Source organism: Rhincodon typus, chromosome 20, assembly GCF_021869965.1.
Source record: "Rhincodon typus isolate 14 chromosome 20, sRhiTyp1.1, whole genome shotgun sequence".
Classification (NCBI taxonomy): domain Eukaryota; kingdom Metazoa; phylum Chordata; class Chondrichthyes; order Orectolobiformes; family Rhincodontidae; genus Rhincodon; species Rhincodon typus.
The window spans coordinates 50,914,690-50,924,863 of record NC_063351.1 but is presented as its reverse complement, the minus strand read 5'-3'; the positions used below and the strand labels follow the sequence as shown (position 1 = coordinate 50,924,863).

Here is a 10,174-nt window from a genome sequence, read left to right as displayed (position 1 = left end):
AGTACACAACAATAATTATGACCTTTTTTGGTCTGCCTGGGTGCCTTTGGATTGGGAGCAGGGCAGATAGGCTTACTCAAGGAGCTAAAGGGTTTTGGGTGGTGAAATAAAATGATGGCCATTAAAGCTGTTGAGATACAGAATCTCAAATTAGAAAGTTATAAATTTAAATTTGGACACCCTGTTGCTTTGAAATATACTTTATCATATTTTATCCTTTTTTTATTACAGAAATACTTCTATCGACATGCATTTTACAAGATGCTAGAGATGTTCAGCATGTGGACAGCATCTGTTTTCCAGACTAAAAGTGGAGATCATATCCATTAATGACAAATGTGCAGTTTGGTACCATATCAGACTTCTTGGTCCATTTTACTTGGTTTCCTGGAACATTTTAAATTCAACCGTCTAATCTTTTGGAGATAAGAATTTGCTGTTTTTTTTTCAAACAATAGCAAAGCTATTGATTTTGCGGCCACGATGAGCAGTACTCTAGGAAAAGAAAAAGAGTGCAAAGAAAAGGACCCTAAAGTTTCATTGGGAAAGGACAGGGAGAGAGATCCAAAAGCTTCTGGTGGCTTTGGGAAAGATAGTAAAGAGAAAGAATCCAAGACCAAAGGGAAAGATGCCAAAGAGGGGAAAAAAGAATCCAGTGGAGTACAACCAGGTGTGCAATTCCAAGTGGACAATACAATAAAACGGCCAAATCCAGCGCCAGGAAGGAAAAAATCAAGCAATGCTGAAGTGGTTAAAGAGTTAAACAAGTGTCGTGAAGAGAATGCAATGCGTTTGGACTTGGCTAAAAGATCTATTCATATGCTTCCAACGTCAATCAAGGAATTGACCCAATTAACTGAGCTTTATTTGTATAGTAACAAATTACAGTGTTTGCCTGTAGAACTTGGTTGCCTTGTGAACTTGGTCACTCTGGCACTAAGTGAAAATTCACTTACAAGTTTGCCTGACTCTCTTGATAACTTGAAGAAATTGCGAATGCTTGATCTACGGCATAACAAACTTCGAGAAATCCCTACAGTAGTATACAAACTGATTTCCCTCACCACACTCTATCTGCGGTTTAACCGTATAACTACTGTGGAGAAAGACATCAAAAATCTATCCAAACTTACTATGCTGAGTATCCGTGAGAACAAAATTAAACAGCTCCCTGCTGAAATAGGTAAGCATTTTCTCTGTTTTGCCTGTATGTCTGATATAATTTTACCTCGTTTCCTTGCAGGTTAATTTGAAATTGTTATTATGGCATAATTGTTTGCAAGAGTTGATCAATTATTGATCTGTTTATGTATAACGGTACAGTTTTGTAGTTGAAGTGATGTATCCAGCACTAAATGCAAGTTCATTTTTTTTCACTTAGCGTTATCTGCAAAGGGACAATCATGTTATCTGGTGCAATCTCACATCAAGCATCTATAGTTCAGTTGTGAAAACTGTAAAATTCCACAAAGTATAATGCTTTGGTTATACGATATTGAGAGGCTGATAATCGATCACAAGGCTGCAATTCTTAGTGGCTTCAGATTATATTCCTAACAGCACGAATAAAGCCCAAACCAGTTATCACCTGAGCTGTGAGAATGGATTACTGCTTGTAAATTTTTGCCAAGCATTCAGCATTATTTATCTTTACTTTTTAAAATGTTAGTGCTTTTGATATCACGAAAGTTTGAGTTTCTCTGTCACATACTGAGGTTATTTTGTAAACTTATATTCAAAGTAAGCCCATTGTTTTGAGCTGCTACTTGTGCATTTCAAAACTGAGTAAAGATTGGGTTTCAGTTGATTAACATAGCAAGATTCTATAGCTTTAAAGTATTATCAGTAAATTGGCCAAACTATTAGTGATGTCCCTGTAGTTGATCTCCACTTGAATGCAATGTCCCTTTTATAGTGGTTAGTCAGTTTTGGCTTCAACTAGATCATGGATATCTCTTGGTGAGCCGTGGAGTGGGATTCAAGAAATCTCTGGAGAGAAAGTTAAGATAATTACCTTTTAGAAAGAGATTGGAATTGAAATGAATAGAAGGCATGCAGTCGAGATTCTTAACTCTTTAGGGAAAAACTTGTATGTTTAAGCATATTTTTATTGAAGGATACTTTTTCCATTGTATTGTCAATTTTTCCTGCATTGTTATCTCAGTAGGCTTGTGATGTGAAGCTTATACGAAGAAGAAAGTATGTCTACATTTGAATTGGTATGCTATGTATAATATTGTGGATAAAATATTTGTTGTATTGGCATCATGGCATGGTAGTAGAGCCAATAAGCAGTTAAACCATAGTGCGACTTAAAAGCAATTGAAAACTGTAGCATAAGCATTGCTGATAAATTCTTAAGAAAGAACTTGTGTTTGCAAACCCTTCTTTTCAATATTGTCACATATCTACTAAAACATCAATTCTGAATAAAAGTAAGATAAGCTGCTGAATTTTAATTTTAATATTTAATTTTAAACATTGCAGCTACACAGGTAATAACTTTGATTTTAAATTTGTTATTCATAAGTGTTCATATTTTCTTTGGTTAGGGACAGGAAATTATTGGAGATGTTGATTTTAATGGTTATCTGCTTCCCTTGAGCTGTGTTTGACGTGTTGCAATTCAAGTTTGAACATAAGCATTATATTTTATGGTCTTAAGGACAGTTCAGATATTTTCATTTAACTATTGACTATAGTAGAGGCAAATGAAACTACAGTTCCCATGTTCCTTTCTTTGAATCTTCACTGTGCTGCTTCCTAATCCACATACCTCTGTTCAGCAGTTGTCAGCCCTAAGTATTCAAACAGTTTTGAACTGTAGGATCTAATGTTAGCTCTGTATGACTTTTTTTAAGACAAACCTACCTGAGGTAAGTGGCAACCTAATGATCATTTAAGAACATTTTGTTTAATTCAAAATGGGGTTAAATGATTTCTTCATGAGCCCAGGTATAAACTTGGTTTGTATTGTCTTAAGTTAGACGGTTCAAAATGATTGAATCAAGGTTTTTATCACTGTGAAGTGGATCAAAACTTTTCCCTCTGGTGGGTGAATACAAAAGTATTGCCAATACATTTGGGAGTAAAATCAGGACGGGCTTTTCACACGTGATCCCCATCCCATCTAAGAAGGCTGTTGGCGATGGGCAACTGAAATTTCCAGGACTGGAATTAACATTTCGTTAAAGGTATCAAGGATTGTGGAGCAAAGTGGATAAATAATGTTGAAATGCAATTTAAAAAACAGATATTGTCTAATAGAATGGCCAAACTGATGTGAAGAACTGAATACCCTGCTCTTAATTCTGTAATCCTCATCAGTCAGTTAAATGTGTTTCAGTATTTGCTTCTGTCTAATTGTGTAACTTTCAAGCAGGAGTGAGTATTTTTAAAAATGAGTAAACTTGTGATTATGCTTACCTTTTAAAGAATGACCACTTTCGGTGTGTTGCATTTTGCATATTATGGAAATAGATGTACTCTTCAAATATCTTGGTTTTGTCAGTACCTAGGATAAAAGTGTCTGGATGTTTATGACTTTGCTGTTATTATATATTGTATATGAACAGTGGTTACCCAGGTTGAAACTGGGACAAGAGTAGTCATTTCTGGATAAATGTTAAGACGTAGTTAGTAAGATGCAGTGTATCATTACTACTTAAGTTACTATTGATTGGAATTTTTATATTTATTGCTAAGATATTTTTGTTTAGGGAATGTAAGAAACCACATTTTTCTTAAGGTTTTAGTAAAGATTTGTTGCTTGGGTTGTGGATTTGGTTGTTGACTTGCTCGCCGAGCTGTGTTGTTTTCAGTTAGGCGTTTTGTCACCCTCCTAGGTAACATCATCAGTGAGGCCTCCGATGAAGTGATGTTGTTCTACTCCGCTTGGAATATATACTGTCTGGTCCGTTATGGTGAGTAGTGTCATTTCTGGTTGTGTTCTGTATGGGTTTGTATATGGGGTCCAATTCTGTATGTTTGTTGATTTGCATTATGGGTTGAGAACGATGCCTCTAGGAATTCCCATGCATGTCTATGTTTGGCTTGGGCTACTATAATTACGTTGTCCCAGTTAAACTGATGGCCTTCATTGTCTGAGTGTACCGATATTAAGGAAAGTTTGTCATGTCGTTTTGTTGCTAGCTGATGTTCGTGTATTCTGATGGCTTGTTTCCTTCCTGTCTGTCCAATGTAGTGATTTGTGGCAGTCATTGCATGGTATTTTTTAAACCACGTTGGTTCTGCATGTTGCGGGTGTGGGGTCTTTAATCCTTGTGTTTGTCGCAGCGTGGCTTTGGGCTCGTGTGCTACTATGATTCCTAATGGTCGTAGGAATCTCGTCAGTTCTGCTATGTTCTTGATGTAGGGCAGTGTGGCCATTGTGTTAGGACGTGCTTGTCCTCTTGTTGCCTATTTAGTAGGCACCGGTGGATAAGTTGTGGGGATATCTGTTTACAAAATACCACGCAACGACTACAACAAACATTACATTGGACAGACCGGAAGGAAACTAGTCATCAGAATACCCGAACATCAGCTAGCAGCAAAACGACATGACAAACTTTCCTTAATATCGGTACACTCGGACAATGAAGGTCATCAGTTTAACTGGGACAACATAACCATAGTAGCCCAAGCCAAACATAGACACACATGGGAATTCCTAGAGGCATGGTTCTCGACCCATAATGCAATTGACAAACATGTAGAATTGGACCCCATATACAAACCCATACAGAATAAAACTTGAAATGACACTACTCACCATAACGGACCGGACAGTGTAAATTCCAAGCGGAGTAGAACAAAATCGCTTCATCAGAGGCCTCACTGATGATGTCACCTAGCATGGTGACGAAACGTCTGAAGGAAAACAAACCAGCTCGGCGAGCAAGTCAACAACCTCAACCCCATTTTTCTTTTTGGAACTTTAAACAAATATAATGTGGACTCCTGTAACAAATACTAGGAGAGTTTTGCCAGTTGAAAATCAAGTGCTGCACATTTTTTGAGCTAGGCAATACAGTATTGCTTTTTGAAGCATTGAGAGGCAGACTTTGAGACTAAAGTTACCAAGACACTCTTGAATTGAGGGAATTCTGCCTGACAGCAGTCCCCGATTGGTTAAGTTGTGTGGTCTTTAAAAAGCTGCCAGGAGCAGCAGAGGGAAGAAAGTTGCAGAACCTGTAGACAGCGCATCCATTCATCCCCTGGGCTATCCCTTTAATTCAGTGGATAAGGAGCCTTTTTTGATTTAGAATTCTCTGTTTTAAGCTTTCATGGTTTTTCTTTCTGCCCCACACTTTTTTAAAAAAGAACTGCTAACGTCTGAAAGACAACACTTTCAAATTAAAGGCCATAAGACATAGGAGCAGAAATTAGGCCATTCAGCTCATCAAGTCTGCTCCCCCATCCAATCATGGCTGATAAGTTTCTCAACCCCATTCTCCTGCTTTCTTTCCGTAACCCTTAAAAGAATTGCGAAAATAAATTTTCACCTTGTAATTTGAACTTCTGATCTTTTGGAATTTTGTTTACCCTGTCTATATTCTTTTACACCCATCTCAAAAACTTTGGACCTATCTTTTGTCTGTTTAATTCTAATGGAATTTGTGTGTAGTTAGGGCTTTTGAAGGGGTATAGGTTAAGTTGCATAGATTAGACATCCTTTCCGTACTCTGCCTTTTGTTAAAGTTAATTATGTAAGAATAAATAGTTATTTTACAGTCCCTGAAGAAACTTGATGTGAATTGCTTTTGTCCTGAGCTGTAGTTAGCCAGGCAAATTTGGCAATTTGGTGTCTTGTTGGGATTTTATAGATTCTGTGATGCTTTGTGGTAAGCTGCAGCATGATTATTGTTAGAATCATTCTAGTTAAGTTGTGACAGATGAGATTTCCTCAAGGCCAGTAACTTTATCAATTAACTCATTATCAATTAACTAATTCTTTGCCAGAGAAATGGATCAAGATGGTTGAGTAATGCCAGTATAATGAGCATTGTATCTTATGTAATGTCTCATTTGAATATTAGGACTTACCATTTTTGTGGTTTATGTTGGACATGTGATATGGAGCAGAGAGAAATATGAACCTATGTAAAATTTAGGCTTTCATCCAAAACCTCACTTTCTGTTCTGCTGTGATTGGATGAAGCTGTGTTTCACCATACTTGTGGTCTGGGGGAAAGGGAGAGTATCGTGTATATGCAGTTTGTTATCTTAAGATCATTCACTTTGCTGGAATATTTGTCTTGTATCTTTTCTTTTGGGGATCTGTGCACTTTGAGTTAACTTTTTTAAATGGCAGGCTGAATTTTTTGTTGGTTAAATGTGGATTATTCATTGGTACATTGCTGCCTTTACAGATTTATGGTACTGTTACAGTTAAAGTAACTGCAGCTATACATAGGTGTACCAAATTCATATATTTTGTTGTCGGCTGTAACTGAAATAGGCCATTAGCTGACACCACCCAATCCAGGAACTTAACAAACAAAGTGGTTAATTGTTTGAAGACTGCGGTTATAGTTTAAACTAAACTGTCTCTGTGTACAGCTATTTCTCCATAATGTGATAATTGCGTACTTGTATGACGTTGCGCTGCAGAAAATCATGTTATTGGGAAATTGTTATAGAAAATCACTATATTGTACAGTAGAAAGTTCACATTATCCAAACAGCATCCAATATTCTTCAATCGCGATACAGCCAATTCGCGCTAATGAAACACGTGTTACAGCAGAAATACCTACTGAAATTGAAAGGGTTTGCATAAATTTTAATAAGGAAATAAGTCTGGTGACGACTTATTTGGAGAATAAATGTAGATTTTTAAAAAAGTCTCCATATAATTACAGTCTAGCACTTTTTTTGGGTAAAATACACATGAAGTATTGGTGATGTTTTCCATATGCTTTTAAAGGATGAAAAGTACTAGTAAAGGTATTTGAAAAGAGCAAATGTAGCATAGATAGAAGTGAAAATACTGCAATTGAAGGTGAAGTTGAGGAAATTATGACAGGCCAGTGTTGTGAGTGAAGTATGGATTATGATGCAGGTCTGGAGGGAATGATGAAGGTAAGAAAAAGCATGACAGTGGAAGGATTTTGAATTCATTACATTATTTTAGAGTATAAAGAACCAGTAGGATGGTTCCATTTTTGAAAGAGAAGGAGGAAGGAAAAGACCAGGAAATTACAGGCCACCAGAATGTATCTGCATTAGGAGACGCACAAGTAATCGGAGACATTCAGCATGGATTTGTTAAGGAAAGGTTCTGTTTGACAAATATGATCGAATTTTTCTAGGAGGTAATTTTGATAAGGTCCCTTGAGTCAGACTGGTCAATAAAGTAAAAACCATAGGATCCAAGGCAAAGTGGTACATTTGATCCGAAATTGACCGAGAGGCAAGAGGGTGATGGTTGAGGAATGTTTCTGTGAATGGAAGTTTGTGTCCAGTGGGATTCTGTCGTGCTCAATGCTGATCCCCTTGCTATTTTTGGTGCATATTAATGATAAGGACTTAGAGGGTGAGATCAAGAAGTTCATAGATAACATGAAAATTGGTAAGAGTATAAATAGGAGAGGAGGATGGCTGTAAACTGCGGAGGATTTGAATGGACCCATCAGGTGGGCAGAGCAGTAGGAAATGGAACTTAGCCTGAAAAGGTGAGATAATGCAGCTGGGGAGAGCAGATAAGGCATGGGATTCCACTGTAACTGGTAGGACCGTGGAAAGTACTGAATGTCAGAGGGACCTTAGTGTGCGTATTTTTTTTCTTTATTCATTCGGGATGAGAGCGTTGCTGGCTAGGCCAGCATTTATTGCCCATCCCTAATTGCCCAGAGGGATAAAGATGGCAGTTTCCTTCCCTAAAGGACATTAGTGAACCAGATGGGTTTTTCCTGACAGTCGGCAATGGATTCATGGTCATCATTAGACTCTCAATTCCAGATATTTATGGAATTCAAATTCCACCATCTGCCATAGTGGGATTCGAACCCAGGTGCCCAGAACATCACCTGGGTCTCTGGATTAACAGTCCAGCAATAATGCCACTAGGCCATTGCCTCCCATAGATCCCTGAGGGTGGCAGGGCAGGTAGATAAACATTAGAGATGTGAAAAATAGGAGCAGGACTAGGTCATTCAGACCTTCAGCTTGCTCCACCATTGAGTATGGTCATGCCTGATCATCCGATTCAGTACCTTATTCCCACTTTCTTCTTGTAACCTTTGATCACTTTAGCCTTAAGAATTCCTTCTCCTTGAAAACATGTAATGTTTTGACCTCAACTGCTTTCTGTGGCAGAGAATTCCACAGATTCACCACTGAGTGAAGAAATTTCTCATCTCAGTCGTTACCAGCCTACTCCATATCTTTATACTGTGACCCTTAGTTCTGGACTGTCCAGTTATTGAGAACATCCTTCTGACTGGTCTCTACCTCTCCATTCTTCTAAAATCTAGTGAATGTAATATTAACTGATGAAGTCTCTCTGAACATTAGGAATTCATTTAGTAAACCTTTGTTGCTCTGCCTCCACACAGAGTACATCCTTCCTCAGATGGGGAGACCAAAACTACACACCGTACACCAGGCGTGGCCTCACAAAGGCCCTGTACAATTGCAGCAAGATATCACTGCTGTTGTACTCGAATCCTCTTGCTATGTCGGCCAATATACCATTCGCTTTTTTTAACTGCCTCCTGCTTAATTTCAGTAATTGGTGTAAAAAGGCACCCACCTCTCATCTATCGCTACTCAAATCTGCCTTACTGTTTTTACTCCCAAAGTAGATAACCTCACATTCATCTGCATTTTACCTCATCTCCTATACATTTCTCTACTTAATCAACTTGTCTACGTTGCTCTGAAGCGTCTCTGCATCCCTTCAGTTCACCCTCCCACCCGGTTTTGTATTGTCTGGAAACTTGGGGCTATTATGTTTAGTTTCCTCATCTAAATAAATATTATGAATAGCCAGGGTCCAATCACTGCTCCTTGTGGTATCCCACTAGTCATTGGCTGCCACTGAGAAAATGATCTGTTTATTCCTACTCTTTGTTTCCTGTGTGCCAGCCAGTTCTCCATCCATGTCAGTACACTACCCCCAATCCCATGCGTGTTAATTTTACACTCTAAGCTCTAATGTGGGATTTTATCAAACACCTGAATGTCCAAGTAAATGATTTCCACAGGTTCCCCCAATGAACACTTCGAGTTATATTCCTGAAAAATTTCAGGAAATCATGCTTGGCAAATTTATTTTCGTAAATTTGTGTTGACTTTACTCAATCCTGTCACTCTTTTCCAAGTGCTCGGCAATTAATTCTTTTATAATGAACTCTTTTATGTTTTCACTACTGATGTCAGCCTAACCATTCTGTAATTTCCAGTTTCCTTTGTACCTTTTTTTAAGTAGTGGGGTTATATTAGCTACTCTCCGACCTATAGGAACTATTCCAAAGTCTATAAATTCTTGGAAGATGACCACTAATTCATCCTCTATTTCTAGGGCCACCTTCTTAAATACTCTGGAATGTGGATTAACAGAGAATTTATCATCCTAATCCTGTCAGTTGCTCCAACAAGGTCCTGAAGAAGGGTAATACCCAAAACGTTGACTGCTCCTTTCCTCCAGATGCTGCCTGGGGCTGTCTATGTTCTTCCACCCTCCTGTTTGTCTACCTTAGATTCCAGCATCTGCAGTTTTTTGTCTCTCCCCAACACTTATCATACTAATACTGATTTCCTTCATTTCCTCCCTTTCACTAGACCCTGTGTTCAGCAAAATCTTAGGGATGTTATTTGTGATCTCCTTTATGAAGGCAGAACTAAAATGTGGATTGAATTGGTCTGCCATCTCTTTGTACCTCATCATAACTTCCCATGTTTCTAATTGTAAGGGAACCTTCATTTGTCTTCTCTAATCTTTTTCTCCTTACGTATCTACAGAAGTTTTTACTGTTGGTTTGTATGTTCCCTCAAATGCTCACTTTGATACTTTCTTTTCCTCTCTCAATTAATCCTTTTGTCCTTTCTTTAAACTGAAATATGAACTGTTCCCAATCCTAAAGTCTTTTCTCAGCCAATTTGTATGCCCCTTTCGTGGATCTAGTGCTGTTCCTAATTTTCCTTGTTAGCCATGGTTGGGTCACCT

The 10,174-nt window shown here is 38.1% G+C and overlaps 1 protein-coding gene across 2 annotated transcripts in view; it reads left to right on the top strand.

The window, feature by feature from the left end:
* Positions 1–231: 231 nt before the first annotated feature.
* The window catches only part of shoc2 (SHOC2 leucine rich repeat scaffold protein), a 64,287-nt gene continuing 54,344 nt past the window's right edge, over positions 232–10,174 (top strand). For both annotated transcript variants that reach the window (XM_020532318.2, XM_048608858.1), the window contains exon 1: positions 232–1,183. In XM_020532318.2, the coding sequence (XP_020387907.1) occupies positions 484–1,183 (700 nt within the window). In that variant the 5' untranslated portion in view covers positions 232–483. The remainder of the gene's footprint in view (positions 1,184–10,174) is intronic.